Raw genomic sequence first — 20645 nt, 5'->3', positions numbered from 1 at the left:
TGTTTGATGCTCTTGGATGGTGGGTCAGCAAGCCCAGACCGCGATCTACCAGTCATCTGTCTGTGATCTGTTGGTAGACCGTGATCTACAGGTTGCTGACCCCCGATATATGTTATGGTTCTCTTTTGTCATTGGTAATGAGAGCAACAAGGTTGGGATCTGGAATATTAATTCCCCCTACCTCCCTGTTGGTAATAACCCACCACTATTTTAAATTTTACTTATTCAGATCAGATCCCTAAACATTTTCAATGCATTTCATCATTTTTAATATACTCCCTGCACACATACCATGTCTCCTCTGTATACTGGAACACAGAAAATTCTGATAACACATTTGACAACACACACATAATGCTGAACATTGTTTATTAAGCAGTGTTTGATTATTCAGATTATTGGCACATAAGGCAATCCATTATAACATTAATTATTGTATTAAACTGTTGCTCTTTTTGAGTGGTCCTTTCAGTCACTGTCATTGGTCCAGACTTCAACTTCGCATAAATGAAGACATTCAGTCTTTCCACGTATAATTATATTGACGTATCTGCCAGCCATGCCATGACAGTAGAAGGTCTGTGTTGCTCCATCTGGGATAGAGGTAATCACTGAACACCTGTTAAGTTAAATTCTTAATATCAATGATAACAGTCACAGTAATATGCCTTTATTTATTTTTTTTTTAAAAAAAGCAGCATGATAATATGTAAAGCAGAATAACTCAATTAAAGATAAAATAGAAAAGCAGGTTTTCCTGCAAAGCTTCAAAGATATCCAATCTACAATCTGCAAAGATCTCCAAATCTGCCGTTTTCCCCCACAGTACCGTACTTCTTTTTGACCACTAAATGTCTTTTTTCAGGTTAAGTGACAGTCATTATCATAATCCCACCTCCACTGAGCCCAGACTGCCATAGACACGTCCCCTGGGGCAGCCTCATCATTAAGCCTACACTCAGAGTATTACAGCATTAAGGACCGCTCCCCGCTGCTGCTAAAGAAGGAAAAGTATAAGGGCCCTTAATATCATTGGATAGGTCAGAAGCTCACTGGAAAAAAATGCATATATAAACACATACATATCCAAAACAGCTTTGATTGTTTTGGATTCGTATATATATTTTTAAGTGGGCGAGCACCAGGACATTTACCTCAGCAGTGGCTACCCTTAATTTTTTCTTGTTTCATTGTGCCTCAACAAGCTGACTGTTGTGATTTTTGAGAGCCCCAAGGCATTTGGTCCAGGTAGTATGTTTGTATGAATCCTATGTATATAGACGTCTACTTTAATCAAAATTCAAAACAAAAAAGGCATCAGCTACCATCCCCTCAACTTCATTCTCAATTCATTTGTCAGCTCAGGATTTTTTTTTCATCTGGAGTTATTATTGAAATTATCAAGGATCTGCTCCACTGGACAAGATGATTAATGAATGTTGTGGAAAATTTTATGAATGTATGTTGTCAGATACCCCCCAGTGTCAGTTTTGCAATGAAGAAGAGAAGAAGAGAAGAAGAGAAGAAGGAAGAAGAGAAGAGGATGAAGAAGAAGATGAAGAGAAGAGCGGGAGCCTCCCCCCATGCCATGGGTGCGGAGCGGCCCGAGGAGAAGAAGATAGAAGACGCCGCGGAGGAGATGCTGGACGAGAACGCCGGAGGAAGAACCAGAAGAGCCAGAAGAACCAGAAGACGAAGAAGATGAAAGAAGATAGAAGAAAGAAGAAGCATTTAAATAAAGGAATTGTCAAAAACTGTCTCTTGTCATTTTTAACATTTTTGACAGTTTTTTAGTGAAATGGTAGGGGTAAGTACCCCCTTACCATTTCACACAGGGGGGGGCGGGATCTGGGGGTCCCCTTGTTAAAGGGGGCTTCCAGATTCCAATAAGCCCCCCGCCCGCAGACCCCTACAACCACCGGCCAGGGTTTTGGGGATGAGGCCCTTGTCCTCATCAACATGGGGACAAGGTGTTTTGGGGGGCTACCCCAAAGCACCCTCCCAATGTTGAGGGCATGTGGCCTGGTACGGTTCAGGAGGGGTGGGGGCCGCACTCGCGTTCCCCCCTCTTTTCCTGTGGCCTGCCAGTTTGCGTGCTCGGATAAGGGTCTGGTATTGACTTTTGGGGGGACCCCATGCCATTTTTTTTTTTTTTTGGCGCGGGGTTCCCCTTAAAATCCATACCAGACCTGAAGGGTCTGGTATGGAATTTAGGGGGAACCCCACGTCATTTTTTTTTTAATTTTGGCCTGGGTTCCCCTTAATATCCATACCAGACCTGAAGGGCCTGGTATGGAATTTAGGGGGACTCCCACGTCATTTTTTTTTTTTAGGTTCGGGGTTTCCCTGTGGGGAATTCCCATGCCGTTTTTATCAATGAACTTCTATGTGTATTGTCGGCAATGCAATAGCCGCGGGTAGTTTTAAATGGGTTTTTTTCCTTCAAAATGTCATTTTGCTGTCAGACTGTTCTAAACACGGGAAACATGCGCCCCTTTACAGGCATACTATAGACACCCCCAGGTACGAAATTAAAAGGAATATTACACTTTTATTGTTTGACTTTAAGCATTATTAAAATCACTGCTCCTGAAGAAACAGCACTTTTTATGACAATAACTTGCATATAAGCCTTTAAAATTAGCACTTTTGATTTCTCCCATAGACTTTTAAAGGGTGTTCTGCGGCATTCGAATTTGCCACGAACACCCCAAATTGTTCGCTGTTCGGCGAACTTGCGAACAGCCAATGTTCGAGTCGAACATGAGTTTGACTCGAACTCGAAGCTCATCCCTAATCAGGAGCTTGGCCACCTCATGGCGACTGCATTAATGACTCCGAGCATACATGTCTGCGTACATGGGAACTATAGCATAACTATATGAAAATTATGGCCCACTGGGCCATGGTATAGTATGGTTTGCATCACTGGTAACAGTGGGAGTGTGCACACGGTAGTGTTCAAAGCCATGTGCTTGCCACATGGTTTTGCACACCACCGTCTGCACACATCACTACTGTATTCCTTTTTGAATGTATACATGTCTTTATTTGGTCATGTCCTTATGTGTTCATTTCCTGTGAGGTCACAAGCTTTGTAAGAGGTGTTTGGCTGTTGGAAGCCCAACCCTCGAGTTTTGGGACTTCTTGTTATGCTAATAAAAAGCCAGGAGACTGCTCGGCAGGGGAGTTTGGTGGCAGAGCGATGCTGGAGCTGAGTACGTAAGGATGTGTTGTGTCTGTTTGTGGGTAATGGGGCACACACCAGAGGATGGGCTACGGCAGAGGAAAGACATATGATCAAAAGGTGAGATGCATTTATATCATTAGATGAAATTGTTATTATTAGAAACAGGAGATTTGACCTTGTGCTCTATGTGCAACCAAATTTCGCTGTCATGAAGGATTTACATTGTGGGGCTCTTCATTTTTATTTATTTATTTTTTAAACATAGGACATTTAAAATTTTGTGTTTTGTTTATTTACCATTAACTTTTTTTGTGAATGAATGGGGTGGGGGTATTAAGGTCCTACCTTTTTTTAAGGGGAGTTCAAAATTCTGATAAGCTCACTTGCCTGCAGATCCCTACAATCACTGGTACAGGGTTGTTGGAAAAAAACCTTTGTAGTCATCAATAGGGATGAGCTTCGAGTTCGAGTCGAACCCATGTTCGACGCGAACATCGCATGTTCGACCGTTTGTCGAATTTCGAAAGTTATGGGCCGTTCGTGCCATATTCGAGTGGCACTGCACGGCCCATAATTCACTGTGGCATCGCAGTGCATTGCTGGCTGATGATTGGCCAAGTATGCACTATGACCCGCATGCTTGGCCAATCACAGCGCCGTCTGAACAGAGAGCCGTAATTGGCCAAAGCCAGGGTGGCTTTGGCCAATTATGGCTCAAGGGTTTAGTACACGCCCCACACTATATAAGGCCGCCTGCATGGCGGCCTTGTGTAGTGTGTTGCGGTGGCGGCGGAGAGATAGACAGGGAGACAGTGTCATTTCATTTAAGTTAGATTAGAGTAGTTTGAGTAGGCAGGCGAGTCAGTTAGCTGCACTTACAGTGTATTGTGTATATATATATATGTATCCTAGGTGTTGTATATATATTACACTGTATTCAGTTTAGCTACATCCGTTCCTGTTATTCTCTTAATAATGACAAGCAGGCAGGTGTTTTTACAGTATTTACAGCTACCTGAAGAAAATTGGTGGTGTTCTTCTGATCCTATTAGTATCGCAGGCAGCTGCAGTATTTACAAGTTAGTGTAGTGCGTCCTCTGCACAGTGTGCACCTAAAGCTACCTGAAGTAAATTGGTGGTGTTCTTCTGATCCTATTAGTACCGCAGGCAGCTGCAGTATTTACAAGTTAGTGTAGTGTGTCCTCTGCACAGTGTGCACCTAAAGCTACCTGAAGAAAATTGGTGGTGTTCTTCTGATCCTATTAGTACCGCAGGCAGCTGCAGTATTTACAGTTAGTGTAATGCGTCCTCTGCACAGTGTGCACCTAAAGCTTCCTGAAGAAAATTGGTGGTGTTCTTCTGATCCTATTAGTACCGCAGGCTTAGAACCCCGTGCTTAGAACAGTCCCTGCATAAAATGACATTTTTAAAGGAATAAAGGAATAAAAGTCACTTAAAATTGCTTACGGCTTTAATGTAATGTCCAGTCCCAGTAATATGGATGAAAATTAGTGAGACAAATGGCATAGGTACCCCCCGCAGGCCATTACCAGGCCCTTTGGGTCTTGTATGGATATTAAGGGAAACCCCGCACCCAAATTAAAAAAAGGAAAGGCGTGGGGCCCCAGGCCCTCTGAACAGCGATATACAGGTGGTGCAAACAAGACAGGGACTGTAGGTTTGTAGTTAAGTAGAATCTGTTTGTAATTTTGAACTGGTATATTTTTAAAGTGTAGCTCCAGCCAAAAAATCTATTTTTAAGCTTCTTGGAAAACATAGGGAAAGGATATCACCCCTGTGACATTTGTTTTGCTGTCTGTGCACCTCTTCAGAAGATTTTACCTCACTTTCTGTCCCAATGACAAATGTTTTTTGACAATTTGGGGTTTTTAGTGAAACAAGGATTGGTGATAAAGCATCAGTGGAAAGGAGACATGTTTTTCCCATATTAACTCTTACAGGAGAGAATTTCCCTTCCTAGGGGTAGATTTCATCTCACTTCCTGTTGTCTCCTTCCGTTTGCAAGTAGGAGTCATTTGTAAGTTGGATGTTTGAAAGTAGGGGCCTGCCCTATATACTCTGCAGAAATTGGGGCCTTAGGTGTTGGTGTTGCCACAACACTGTATGCCCTCACAGTTACTCTTGGTGGGCGCAAGGAACGGGCTCTGCTGTGAAATATTAGTTTAAGAATTGTAATTACATGCCCCTGTTGAACAGGGTCAGAAAAATTGGGCCTTTGGTGGTGGTGGCGCTGGTGCCACAACACTGTAAGTCCTCATAGTTACTCTTGGTGGGTGCAGAAACGGGCCCTGCTGTGAAATATTAGATCAAGAATTGTAATTACATGTCCCTGTTGAACAGGGGCAGAAAAATTGGGCCTTAGCCACTGGTGCCACAACACTGCAACCCCTCACAGATACTCTAGTTGGAGTGCAGGAATGAGCCCTCCTGTAAAATATTGCATCAGAAATTGTAATCACACGCCCGTGCTAAACAGGGGCTGAAAAATTGGGCCTTAGGCACTGGTGCTGGTGCCACAACACTGCAACCCCTCACAGATACTCTAGTTGGAGCGCAGGAACAAACCCTGCTGCAAAGTATTGCATCAAAAATTGTAATTACACACCCCTGTTAAACAGGGGCTGAATAATTGGGCCTTAGGCACTGGTGCTGGTGCCACAACACTGCAACCCCTCACAAATACTCTAGTTGAGTGCAGCAACGAACCCTCCTTGCAAAATATTGCATCAAAAATTGTAATTACACGCCCCTGTTAAACAGGGGCTGAAAAATTGGGCCTTAGCCACTGGTGGCGCCCAGAACCAAAAATATGCTTACAAGCTATCAGCATGATCATTGAGGAGGAAGATGATAGTCACTCAGCATAAGCAGTCTTGAAGGGATCTGACATTTCCAAAAAAATTATTCGGTTACATCAGCATCAGGTGCTTGGTAGCTGGTGGTGATCCAAGACTGATTCATTTTTATGAAGGTCAGTCGATCGACCGAGTCGGTGGACAGGCGCACCCTGTGATCGATTACAAAACCTCCAGCAGCACTGAATGTGCGTTCTGAAAGAAAGCTGGATGCAGGACAGGCCAGTAGCTCAGTTGCATACTGTGCAAGCTCTGGCCAGTGATCCATCCTCAAGACTAGAAATGAGCTTCGAGTTCGCCAAACAGCAAACAATTTGGGGTGTTCACAGCAAATTAGAAAGCCGCGGAACACCATTTAAAAGTCTATGGGAGAAATAAAAAGTGCTAATTTTAAAGGCTTATATGCATGGTATTGTCATAAAAAGTGTTTGGGGACCTGGGTCCTGCCCCACGGGACATGGATCAATGCAAAAAAAGTTTTAAAAATTGCCTTTTTTTTTGGGAGCAGTGATTTTAATAATGCTTAAAGTAGAACAATAAAAGTGTAATATTACTTTAAATTTTGTACCTGGGGGGTATCTATAGTATGTCTGTAAAGAGGCGCATGTTTCCCGTGTTTAGAACAGTCTGACAGCAAAATGACATTTCAAAGGAAAAAAGTCATTTAAAACTACTCGCAGCTATTAATGACTTGCCGGTCTGACAATACACATAAAAGTTAATTGATAAAAACGGCATGGGAATTCCCCACAGGGGAACCCTGAACCAAACTTCAGGGTTCTGGCCCTTCAGGTCTGGTATGGATATTAAGGGGAACCCCGGCCAAAATTTAAAAAAAAATGGCTTGGGGTCACCCTCAAAATCTATACCAGACCCTTTAGGTCTGGTATGGATTTTAAGGGGAACCCCGCTCCAAAATTTAAAAAAAAAATGGCATGGGGCCCCCCAAAAATCCATACCAGACCCTTATCCGAGCACGCAACCTGGCAAGCCGCAGGAAAAGAGGGGGGATGAGAGAGCGCCCCCCCTCCTGAACCGTACCAGGCCACAGGCTCTCAACACTGGGAGGGTGCTTTGGTGTAGCCCCCCAAAACACCTTGTTCCATGTTGATGGGGACAAGGGCCTCATCCCCACACCCCTTGCCCGGTGGTTGTGGGGGTCTGCGGGCGGGGGGCTTATCGGAATCTGGAAGCCCCCTTTAACAAGGGGACCCCCAGATCCCGACCCTCCCCCCTGTGTGAAATGGTAAGGGTACCATTTCACAAAAAAACTGTCAAAAATGTTAAAAATGACAAGAGACAGTTTTTGACATTTACTTTATTTAAATGCTTCTTCTTTCTTCTATCTTCTATCTTCTTTCTTCTATCTTCTATCTTCCTTCGGTTTCTTCCTCCATCTTCTTCTTCTGGTTCTTCTGGTTCTTCCTCCGGTGTTCTCATCCGGCATCTTCCGCAGCATCTTCTTCCCTTCTCCTTGGGCCGCTCCACATCCATGATGGCATGGAGGGAGGCTCTTGCTGTGTGACGCTTCACCTGATACGTAACCCCGCCCCCTTCTGACGTCACGAGGAATGCCACAGGGAAGTCCCCATCAAGTTCCCGTGCGTCAGAGGGGGCGGGATCACCGGGTGCCCCCCCCGTTATTTAAGAACCGTCAGAAGAGGAGAAGCATAACACAGCGGGATAAGAAAAGGCAGGCAGCTACAGTATTTACAGTTAGTGTACTGTGTCCTCTGCACAGTGTGCACCTAAAGCTACCTGAAGAAAATTGGTGGTGTTCTTCTGATTCTATTAGTACCACAGGCAGGCAGCTGCAGTATTTACAGTTAGTGTACTGCGTCCTCTGCACAGTGTGCACTTAAAGCTACCTGAAGACAATTGCTGTTGTTCTGATCCTGTTAATACCACAGGCAGGCAGCTACAGTATTTACAGTTAGTGTACTGCATCCTCTGCACAGTGTGCACCTTAAGCTACCTGAAGATAATTGCTGGTGTTCTCATACTAATAATAATACAGGCAGGCAGTTGATTCTGCTATCTGCAGTATCAGTAAATTTATACATCCCAGCTTTGTGCAGCTACATCTCACTGCAGGCCATTAGTATGTCTGGAAGGCTAACAAGGAGAGGCAGACAGTCACAAGCCAATAAAAGAGGGCAAGCAGGCTCTGTGTCTAGAGGCAACAGTGCTGGTCGTGGAGACGGTGCATCCTCATCAGCACATGGCCGTGTGACACGCTTGTCCTGTTTTTCTGCAGCTGGCCATGTTGCGGAAGACTTGGTAGAGTGGATGACCAAGCCATTCTCATCATCCACATCCTTTTTTAACCCAAGCTCAGGGTACTTTGTCTGGCAAAGCAACTGCCAATGCGGCCTCTTTCCTCAGCTCAATGGCATCAGTCATTCCTTCCCTAGCCCTACCCTGTCCTCCTGAGGAGTCCCCCAAACTGTTTGACCACAGTGTTGGGTACATGCTCCAGGAGGATACCCAGCGTTTTGAAGGCTCTGATGATGGTACCCAGCTAGAGGAAGGCAATAACCTGAGCCCAGAGAGAGGGGGTGCCCAAGAAGGACAGCAATCTGGCAGTCATGTTCCCTCAGCTGCAGCATACTGCCAGCTTTGCTCCAGTGATGAGGAGGGAGGGGAAGATGAGGTCACTGATTTTACATGGGTGCCTGATAGGAGGGAGGAGGAGGAGGCACATCTCCAACGAGGTAGGATGCCCTCCAGGGGCCACTTTAAGGGCAGCACACCAACTGCATCACACCGCAGAGCTCTGCATGTGCAGGGCGCGTTGTCTCTGCGCGTTATTCCAAAAGTTCTTTGGTGTGGGCCTTTTTTGAGACGAGTGCATCAGATTGCCCTGCTGCTATTTGCAACATATGTCTCAAGCGTATCTCGCGTGGCCAAAATATCACCCGCTTGGGCACCACATGCTTGACCAGACATATGTCCACCTGCCATGCAGTTCGTTGGCAAGCGTACCTAAAAGACCCACACCAAAGAACAAAGAGGACCTCTCCTTGCTCCTCATCAGCTGGGATCTCCAACCCCACTATACCTTCAGTCCTCTCTGAAACCTGCACTGAGAGGAATGAAGGTGTAGAATTAGGTGTGTCACAGCCAAGTACTTGCGGACAATCTGCTATCGCTACACCGACATCAGATTGTACCAGGCAAATTTCCCTGCACCAGCTGCTGCACCGCAGAAAGAAGTTCGCTCCCAGCCATCCACATGCCCAGCGGTTGAATGTTAGTTTGGCTAAATTGCTAGCATTTCAACTGCTGCCTTTTCAGTTGGTAGACTCTGTCCCCTTCCGTGAGTTTGTGGAATGTGTGGTTCCTCAGTGGCAGGTTCCCAAACGCCACTTTTTCTCATGGAAGGCAATGTCTTGGCCTCGCTGAACAGGGCGGTCAGCGGTAAGGTGCATATTACCGCTGACTCATGGTCCAGCAGGCATGGATAGGGACATTACCTATCTTTCACCACGTACTGGGTGATTCTTCTGGCATACCAATAAGATCTTGCGAGCCACAGATGGGTTAATGCCTCTAAAGTAAGTCTCTGGTGACAACAAGCTGCAAACACTAATCACGTTTCATACCCGTGTAAATTAAAATTAAATAAAATAAATGCGTTTGCGCTAGAAAATTTATAATAAAAATAAAAATCAGTATATAGAAAAAATATGTAAATGTCAAAATTTTTTTTACCTAGAACAATAATTTATATTTCCAATCTGTGATAAATTATTTAGTGATACAATAAAGTGCAACGTGCATAAAGTATTAGAAATCCAAGTGCAAACTCAGGTTTGAAAGAGTATTCACTCTCTCAATAAAGTGATAAATAAAGTTCATAAACGTTCATAAATGATAAATGCAAAGTGTACAAATACAGTGTCCATCAACAGTGATATCCATCATGCTCATCCAAGAAGTGTAAAATATATAACATGCTTCAGTGCTCTCCGGTGACCCCCAAAAGCCTATGTGCTCACCTCAGAGCGTGTGACACAGTACCCAAACTATGTCAAAACATGCTTGGGAGCCACTCCTGGGCTCTAACGATATGCAGGTGTTGACTTCCAACTTGCTCAATTAATAGCATTCCGAATCATAAATAAAAGAGAAGAAGCTCCATAGTATAATACTGTAAAGGAATTTATTCTAAAGATAAACACTCCCTTCCTAGGGGTACTCACATTGTGTGGGTGCGTGAGTGCACCATCCTATTCAGGGCTTTGTATATGAGAAACAGATCGCTGGTATGGCGTGCGGTATGGTGTACTCATCTCGCCTCTTCCTCCGTGCTGACAGCTCCATCCTGGCCCCTCCCCTTCATGTGTTCGGCACAGGGATCACGTGCCTTCATCAGGGGGTTCCTGAATGACTCAGTCTTGGATCACCAGCTACCAAGCACCTGTTGCTGATGTAACCGATTGATTTTTTTTTTAAATGTGATATCCCTTCAAGACTGCCTATGCTGATGGTGAGTGAGTATCCTGTTATGCTGAGTCACAATCCTCTTCCTCCTCAATTTTCATGCTGATAGCTTGTAAGAACATTTTTGGTTCTGGGCACCGCCACCAGTGGCCAAGGCCCAATTTTTGTGCCCCTGTTTAACAGGGGCGTGTAATTACAATTTTTGATGCAATACTTTCCAGCAGGGCTCATTCCTGCGCTCCAACTATAGTATCTGTGAAGGGTTGCAGTGTTGTGGCACCAGCACCAGTGCCCAAGGCCCAATTTTTCAGCTCCTGTTTAACAGAGGCATATAATTACAATTTTTGATGCAATACTTTGCAGCAGGGCTCATTCCTGCGCTCCAACTATTGCATTTGTGAGGGGTTGCAGTGTTGTGGCACCAGTGCCTAAGGCCCAATTTTTCTGCCCCTGTTCAACAATGGCATGTAATTACAATTCTTGATATAATATTTCACAGCACGGCCCGTTACTGCGCCCACCAAGAATAACTGTGAGGGCTTACAGTGTTGTGGCAACACCAACACCTAAGGCCCCAATTTCTGCACAGTATTTAGGGCAGGCCCCTACTTTCAAACATCCAACTTACAAACGACTCCTACTTGCAAACGGAAGGAGACAACAGGAAGTGAGATGAAATCTACCCCTAGGAAGGGAAATTCTCTCCTGTAAGAGTTAATATGGGAAAAACGTGTCTCCTCTTCACTGATGTTTGTCACCAATCCTTATTTCACTAAAAACCCCAAATTTTTAAAAAACATTTGTCATTGGGACAGAAAGTGAGGTGAAATCTAAAGAGGTGCACAGACAGCAAAACAAATGTTACAGGGGTGATAACCCTTCCCTATGTTTTTCAAAAAGCTTAAAAATAGATTTTTTGTCTGGAGCTACACTTTAAAAATGTACCAGTTCAAAATTACAAACAGATTCTACTTAACAACAAACCTACAGTCCCTGTTTTGTTTGCACCGCCTGTATCTTGTTGTTCAGAGTATATATGGCCTGGGGCCCCAAGCCTTTCCTTTCTTTAATTTGGATGTGGGGTTCCCCTTAATATCCATACAAGACCCAAAGGGCTGATTTTCATCCATTTTGCCGGGACCCGACATTACATTAATGCTGCAAGCAGTTTTAAATGACTTTTATTCCTTTAAAAATGTCATTTTGTGCAGGGACTGTTCTAAGCATGTGAAACACGGGCCACTTTACAGGCATACTATAGACACCCCCCAGGTCATTAAAATCACTGCTCCCAAAAAAACTGACATTTTTAAAATTGTTTTTGCATTGATACATGTCCCCTGGGGCAAGACCTGGTTCCCCAAACCCTTTTTAGGACAATAACTTGCATATTAGCCTTTAAAATAAGCACTTTTGATTTTGAACGTTCGAGTCCCATAGACTTTAATGGGGTTTTAACATTCGCGCAAACTTTCGGTCTGTTCTTAGGTTCTGGTGCGAACCAAACCCGGGGGGGTGTTCGGCTCATCCCTAGTCATCAACATGAAATGTGATGTGTTTGGCAGGGTGGTCCACCTGTCAATGTACCCTCCCCTTGTAGAGGGCATGGTTCAGGAAGGAGGAGCACAATAATGCTTACTTTTTCCTTTTTTGTGGACCTTAAGGGTTTGGTATGAATTTGTGAAGGTTTCCACACGTTTTCATTTTTTTTTGTATGGGGTTCTGTGACAGACCCAACCAGAAGAGGGGCTTTTGGAGAGGACTAGGGGCAAGCCTAATGTGGAGTTCCAGGGAGCCAGGACAGTCAGCCCGTCTCCCCTGCGACAAGCTGATGTAGTGAAACTCCTACTCCCAGTTGAAGCACTGGCAACAGGGCAGAACGTCGCTGGCCTCTGCCTAGCACCTATAGTTCTCCATGGTTTCAGGGTCCATGACCTCTGTCCCAAACCTACTGATGACAACTATTCCCTGCGGCCCAGAATTGAGATCATGTGGACCATCTGTGTGGGTTCACTCTGCCCGACTAATGAATGTCCAGACAGGGTGGAGGTCTGGGAACTTGTTAGTTCACTTTTGATGGGGAGAGAAATGTGACTGACCCAACCAGGACAGGGGCTTTTGGAGAGGACTAGGGGAAAGCCTCCTACCCACTGACTATGGGTCCTGGCATTTGAGGGAGCTACAAGAATTCAGGAAGAGGTTCTGTTATATAATGAAAAAATACATTATTACATTTAACAGTCAAGGAACCCATGATGGTCTCTGGCAACTTGAAATTCAGTGAACAGATGTACGTGAAAAGAAAGAGGGTTAATGAGATTTGGACAACCCTGGGTCTTCTTGAATGCTGCTGCTGGATAGTCAGAGGTGGGGTGAGATGACTGTTTGTTATGTGTTTATTGTTAAAGTGATTGAAAACTCTGTTTTTCTTTAAAAGTAGCAAACATGTTATACTGTTCTGTTGCATTAGATTTGAACAGAGCAGCCCCTCCCTTCTGTTCAGTTCCCTCACAGCAAGCAGCTTGCTATGGGGGCACCCAAGCCGAGTCACAGCTCCCTGTGTCCATTCAGACATGGAGCCCTGACTCAGCCCCACCCCCTCTCTCGCAGCAGTCAATGACGCCGCTGCTGTGTTTCAGCCCATCAGGAGGGAGAATCTCGGACGGCTGAGACACTCGTGGACATCACTGCACGGAGAGGGTCCTCAGGTAAGTGTTAGGGGGGCTGAGGGGGGCTGCTGTACACAGGAGGCTTTTTATCTTAATGCATAGAATACAAAAAACCTTCTGCCTTTACAACCCCTTTAAACTAGATCTCGCCCATTGTTAATTGTGTTACATAGTTACATAGTAGGTGAGGTTGAAAAAAGACACACGTCTATCAAGTCCAAACCTATGTGTGTGATTATGTGTCAGTATTACCTTACATATCCCTGTATGTTACGGTCATTCAGGTGATTATCTAATAGTTTCTTGAAGCTATCAACGCTCACCGCTGAGACCACCGCCTGTGGAAGGGAATTCCACATCCTTACTGCTCTTACAGTAAAGAACCCTCTACGTAGTTTAAGGTTAAACCTTTTTTCTTCTAATTGTAATGAGTGGCCCCGAGTCTTATTAAACCCTCTTCTGCGAAAAAGTTTTATCCCTATTGTGGGGTCACCAGTACAGTATTTGTAAATTGAAATCATATCCCCTCTCAAGCGTCTCTTCTCCAGAGAGAATAAGTTCAACGCTCGCAACCTTTCCTCTCATAACTAAGATCCTCCAGACCCTTTATTAGCTTTGTTGCCCTTCTTTGTACTCGCTCCATTTCCAGTACATCCTTCCTGAGGACTGGTGCCCAGAACTGGACAGCATACTCCAGGTGCGGCCGGACCAGAGTCTTGTAGAGATCGTTTTATCTCTGGAGTTGATCCCCCTTTTAATACATGCCAATATTCTGTTTGCCTTATTAGCAGCAGCTTGGCATTGCATGCCATTGCTGAGCCTATCATCTACTAGGACCCCCAGGTCCTTTTCCATCCTAGATTCCCCCAGAGGTTCTCTCCCCAGTGTATAGATTGCATTCATATTTTTGCCACCCAAATGCATTATTTTACATTTTTCTACATTGAACCTCATTTGCCATGTAGTCGCCCACCCCATTAATTTGTTCAGGTCTTTTTGCAAGGTTTCCACATCCTGCGGAGAAGTTATTGCCCTACTTAGCTTAGTATCGTCTGCAAATACAGAGATTGAACTGTTTATCCCATCCTCCAGATCGTTTATAAACAAATTAAATAGGATTGGTCCCAGCACAGAACCCTTGGGAACCCCACTACCCACCCCTGACCATTCTGAGTACTCCCCATTTATCACCACCCTCTGAACACGCGCTTGTAGCCAGTTTTCAATCCAGGTACTTACCCTATGGTCCATGCCAACGGACCCTATTTTGTACAGTAAACGTTTATGGGGAACTGTGTCAAATGCTTTTGCAAAATCCAGATACACCACGTCTACGGGCCTTCCTTTATCTAGATGGCAACTCACCTCCTCATAGAAGGTTAATAGATTGTTAATCGAGTCACCTATTGTTTCTGTCTGTCAATTAACTTTGCTAACTCTTGGAGATATCTCAAAAGAGATTAACCTTCTGTGAGCTCTACATTGTTATCTAAACCATTGTATGATGTTTTGGGTAAATATTTGGTTGTATTGGTTTTATTGTTCATGTGATGACTGACCTACTTTTCAACTGTATAAAAGACAATAATTCTGTGTACCATGCTTGGGGTAAAAAGGGCTGGTATTAGCTCTCGGTCTGCTCGAAAAGATTTGAAGGGCAGAATATACCGTTTGGTGGAAGGAAGTACCTAAGTGGGTACCAAGTGGTTCCGTCACATTTGGTGGCAGTGGTGGGATGCTTCCAAACCACCACTGGGATCTGGGGTCCGGTTAGCAGAAGAGGAGAGGTACAGATATCAGCCACCATGGAAGAGAAATTCCTAAGGAGAGTGCAAGAGATGCAGATGAAGCACAAAGGACCAGTGCCAACGCAGGTCCTGCTGGGATGGTATAACTGTGCCCGCTGGTAACTCTGGAAGGAATAGCTGGACAGAGAGTAGAGCTGCCAGGGAAAAATTCTCTGCCATCAAGGAAAGGTACTGGTCACAGTATAAATTGCAGGTGCTGTTTTTGGGAGAACAACTGCACAAGCAATGGACAGCTGAATTAAGTCGGCCGGCCAGGGCAGAGATGTGGCTGGATGAGAGCTACAGGGCCCTCCTGTAGCCCTGTAGCCCAAGGATGCCTTTGGACAGCCAAACAGAAGGCTTTGGCTTCGGAAGCCTGGGGCTGTAATATGGGAAGCTGTCAGGGGACCCTGGTGACTTTGGGAGTGATCTGGAATGGCAGTTAGAGGAATTCATGGAATACAGAGAATAGATGCTGATAATCTCAGAAGTGCTCCGGGCACTGGAAGATTTGGAGTTTCTAGTCATTCAGGAATGGGAGCTGGAGATCACCTACAGATGACTGCTAGACTCTTCTCAGCAGCAGGGCTTGGCTTCCTTTACCTGGGACTAGCGGGAAGTTCCAGTCAACAGCTCTGAAATCATGGCTAAAGTATCGGCAATGGGGCAGAGTAACAGTGTGCTTTGCCCACCTCCAGCTATGGAAGCGGAGCTCTTATGGCAGATGTAAAAAATGTTCACTCACCTTGACAAACCTGTTTCTGCACAGGATGAGCTTGGGTGCAGGAATACGTTTGTCCAGCAGCCGGGTGAGGGTATTGGAGATGGAGCAGCTGGCTCATCTCCCCAGTGACAGGTCATGGAGTGAGAGGAGATAGTGAACCTCTATCCCCAGCCACCAGCCTCAGAGACTGGGGATTTAATAAACTTTTCTACTGAGGAGTAACAATCCAGTGATCCTCCAACACAGGAGCTGGCACCAAGGCAGAGTGCCGCTGACCTCTGCCTGCAACAACTGGTGACCCTGGAGGATTTGTGCAAGGCCAATGACTTTTCATATTACAACAGTCAGCCAGGTTGGAGGAAACTGTCTTCCCTCCCAGCAAGGATCTGTGCACCTGGGAGACAGTACAAGAGAATATCGTCATAACTGGCTCATCTCCCCAACGACAGATACATAGTTCAGGAGAGAAGGTGGACATTCTTCCTCCCCAGCGGAAGCCCCCCTCCCTCCCCAATAGTTAGTCGAAGCGGATGATGTGGGGTCCCCAGCAGAAGCGCTGACAACAGGGCAGAGTGCTACCAACCTCTGCCCAGCACCGGCAACAACTGCGGAGCTCCAGGGAGACAGGGCAGTTGGCCCCTCTCTCCAGCAACAAGCTGATGTAGTGGAGCTCCTACTCAAAGCTGAAGCACTGGCAACAGTATAATCTCCCCAAGTAAATAGTGCATGTGTACATTTATACATGCATGTGAAAAAAGTATACATAAACTTCTGTGTTCCTTTATATATCAAAAAAAGTCCAAAACATGTGTCTTCAGTGTGCTTATTTGTCTCAAATCACCATGTTTCTGCTGCCAATATAATATATCCCAACCGTGTCAATCTTTATCACCAGTGCAGTGTTCCTCCACCATCCACACAAGCCGCTTTCCTATATGTTTGACTGTATAGTAAGGTCTAAATGTGCCTGACCCTTTAAATTGGGCTGCTGCTGCAAGTAATCTGCTGCTTATTTACACCAGATGTATCAATCTTCTGTAAAATGTATGCCACCAAACCTCCTCCAGCAATCTAACTACAGCGCACCAAAACCTGTGCATATAGGGTTATAGCCACTTTAATACATGAATTTCCCCCTTAAGGTAAAGCATCAGCAGTAGTAACATGTGTATATGGCTCAGATTCCGCCTGTGCGTGATGACGTCATGTGGCAAAGCCCCTGATGCATTTTGTCACCAGACCTTGACTTCCTCAAAGGGAAGACTTCTTCTAAGGCAGGGATCTCCAAACTACTGCCCTCCAGCTGTTGTGAAACTATACATCCCATGAGGCATTGTAAAACTCTGACATTCACAAACGTGACTAGGCATGATGGAAATTGTAGTTCTTGAATCCTGAACAATTGGAGGGGTTTGGAGACCCCTGTTCTATGGTGACACTGCACTAAATTGCCTGCAACAGTCTGCAACAAACCAAACTGACCTTGTCTAAAAGTTCATGTTAAAAAAGGGTTTAGTTTGCACACATCTGCAAATACATGCGTAAGCTGTAGTGGCCATGTGAACTGTTAGACAGGACAATTTGGTTTGCTGCAGGCTGGCTGGTAAGTGAGCTGGGAATTTTTGTTTATTGTTTTTTGACATGCCTCATCCTCCCATGTGCTCCTAAATGCCAGTTATAGGTTGTTGTGGTTGCCATTCTTTGTACTGTTGGTGAATTTGTGAGGGACTCACTGCTTACCTTCTCTGCCGTTGTGCTATTGCTGGGTGTCCAGTGCATTCTTGTACTTTTAAGAAGGTATGGGCTCCCTCCAGGCATACCTGCCCTTAAACGATCCATTATTATATACAGGTATGTGCTCCAACTAAGGAGACTCTCAAAATTATAGAGTAAGGATTACAATACCCTGGGGTGCCGTGCTGTGGCCGCTGCAGCTTATGCATGTATTTGAAAATGTGTGCAAACTAAGCCCCTTGGTTTTAAAGTGAACTTTTAGACAGGTCATTTCAGTTTGTTGCAAGCTGGCAGGTAAGTGAGCTGGGAATTTTTGTTTGTTATTTGTTGACATGTCTCTTACTAGATACCTTGGACTTTATACTTTCCAAACAGGGGTCATTTTAGGGCCTCAAGATATGAGATAGGCCTTCGGTATATCAGGACTGATCAATTTTCAAATATATACAGTATACCATAGATTGTAGACTGATTTGAATGCTGATTTGGGTTATTTTTTACTACAGACATGTAGCAGAGTACATTGATTTTTTTATAACAGAAACTAAAAAACAATTTTCAACATTTTTGGCATATTTTCGTTTATACAGCAAAAAAAAATAAAAATCCACTGGAGATTAAATACAACCAAAAAAAGCTCATCTGTCTCAAAAAAATTATATATTATATAATTATATTATGACTAATTAATTGTCATTCAAAGTTTGACAGTGCTGAAAACTTAACCATTTGGCATCCAGAAAGTTGTATCCCCTTCATGACCAGAGCATTTTTTGCTATTCAGCATTGTGTTACTTTAACTGACAATTGTGCGGCCATGGAACACTGTATGCAAATTAGTTTATATCTTTTTTTTTTTATACAGATAGAGATTTCTTTTGGTGGTATTTGATCACCACTGGGTTTTTATTATTTATTATATAAATGAAAAAAGATTGAAAATAATGAAATTAAAATCTAATTTCTTCATAAGTTTAGGCCAAATTGTATTCTGCTACATGTATTTGTAAAAACAAAATCACAATAAGTGTATCTTAATTGGTTTGTGTGAAAGGTATAGAGTCTACAAACTATGGTATATACTGTATACTGTAATTTACACAGCTTTAGGCGCTATACTATAATATTGGTGATCAGTGACTTATAGTGGGATTGTGATAGGGTGGCACACAGGGCCAGATCTAGCCAGTCTGATGTGGGGCTGCAGTAAAAAATGTTGAGGGGAACAGGAAAGGAGGTCAGCAGAGCAGTGTACAAAACAGGAATCAGTAGGGGAGTGTATTGGGGTTCAGCAGGGCAGAGGATAGTGGTTAGCAGAGCAGAGGGCAGGCATCAGCAGTTTGTAGGGCAGTGAACAGGGGGTCTGCAGAGCAAAGGATGGAAGACAAAAAGTCAGCAGGACAGAGGATGAGAGGTCAGCTGCAGAGTATACAGAGTTCAATATGGTAGTATACAAGGGGTCAGCAGGGCAGAGGACATATAATATGTTCCTAAAGATGAACTTAGCCTTTAAAAGGTATAACAACTTGAGCCCTGGAAGGTTTTACCCCTTTCATGACCAGGCCATTTTTTGATTTTCGACACTGAACTAATATAACTGATAATTGTGCAGTCATTAAATGCTGTACCCAAACAACATTTATGTAATTTTTTTCAGATGCAAAGAACTTGTTTTTTACTTTCTGCTATAAAACATATCCAATAAAAAAATCTAAAAATATATTTTTTTTTCATAAATTTTGGCCAAAATGTATTCTGCTACCTGTCTTCGTAGGACACAGGGCTCTGGGCTGTGATTGGACACAGCTGATCAGCAGGTCCTGGCCATGAATCATTGGCTGGGACTTGCTGACAGAATCTTGCTGTGTACAGTCTCAGCTCCAAGCTTCAATGTGGCAGGAAAAATGGCCATGAGCCACACATCAAGAAGCAAACCCGTGTGGAAGGATGAATGGCACTCTCAGCCCGGGATCCAGCTGGGGGTGTGGCCTGGCCAGAGTCTGGTCTGCGGCTGCCATTCATCCTTCCATAAGTGTCTACTTCTTGATGTGCAGCTCAAGGACATTCCTCGTGCCACATTGAAGTAATCTGCCTGGCTTTGCAATAAGCAAGTCAAAACAGCATGACAAAATCTAGGAAAAGACATGGGATCCCATGGGAAAGAATAGTGAAATAAGTTCTGCAGTTGGCCAGTTGGAAAGTCTTAAAGAGGAATTGAACAGAATCTGAGCCTGCTGTTCAAAATGCACATATATACAACAGTCCTTGTATCCACAAAAAATGAATTTCTGTGTCACAACTGGCAGACACAAGTAAACCTCAGGACTAGGGATGAGCTTCGTGTTCGAGTCGAATGCATGTTCGACTCGAACATCGTGTGTTCGGTCGTTCGCCGAATTACGAACGTTATGGGCCGTTCGCGCCAAATTCGAGTGTCACGTCATGGCCCATAATTCACTGCGGCATCGCAGTGCATTGCTGGCTGATGATTGGCCAAGCATGCACTATGACCCGCATGCTTGGCCAATCACAGCGCCAGGGAGGCTTTGGCCAATTATGGCTCAGGGGGTTTAGTACACGCCCCACACTATATGAGGCAGCCTGCGTGGCGGCCTTGTGTAGTGTGTTGCAGAGGAGAGAGTTAGATAGACAGAGAGACAGTGTCATTTGATTTAAGTTAGATAGAGTAGGCAGGACGAGTCAGTTAGCTGCACTTAGAGTGTATTTTGTGTGTATATATATATATATATATATATATATATATATACATCCCAGGTGTTGTATATATATATATATATATATATACGCTGTATTCAGTTTAGCTAGATCAGTTCCTGTTATTCTCTTCCTAATATACTGACAGGCAGGTAGGTGTTATTATAGTATTTCCAGTTAGTGTACTGTGTAACCCTGCACAGTTGCACCTACAGTATAGCTACCTGAAGCCAGGTGTTTGTGTGCTTCTTCTGATCCTATTAATAGCATAGGCAGGCTCTTCAAGTATTTCCAGTTAGTGTACTGTGTACCCTGCACAGTTGCACCTACAGTATAGCTACCTGAAGACAAGTGCAGGTGTTCACCTACTAATAATACTACAGGCAGGCAGTTGATTCTGCTAGCTGCAGTAAAATCCGTATATATATATATATATATATATATACATCCCAGTTTTGTGCCGCTACATCTCACTGCAGGCCATTAGTATGTCTGGAAGGCCAA

At 44.3% G+C, this 20645-nt stretch overlaps 1 protein-coding gene across 1 annotated transcript in view; it reads right to left on the bottom strand.

Annotated features, from left to right (window-relative positions):
- Window positions 1-414: 414 nt before the first annotated feature.
- Window positions 415-20645, bottom strand: part of LOC141141337 (fucolectin-like) — a 66660-nt gene continuing 46429 nt past the window's right edge. Inside the window, exon 3 of the mRNA XM_073629008.1 lies at window positions 415-619. Coding sequence (XP_073485109.1) covers window positions 469-619 — 151 coding nt within the window. The 3' untranslated portion in view covers window positions 415-468. The remainder of the gene's footprint in view (window positions 620-20645) is intronic.

The sequence above is a fragment of the Aquarana catesbeiana genome, linkage group LG04, assembly GCF_042186555.1.
Source record: "Aquarana catesbeiana isolate 2022-GZ linkage group LG04, ASM4218655v1, whole genome shotgun sequence".
NCBI classification, from domain to species: domain Eukaryota; kingdom Metazoa; phylum Chordata; class Amphibia; order Anura; family Ranidae; genus Aquarana; species Aquarana catesbeiana.
This window is presented reverse-complemented; position numbering and strand designations above follow the sequence as displayed.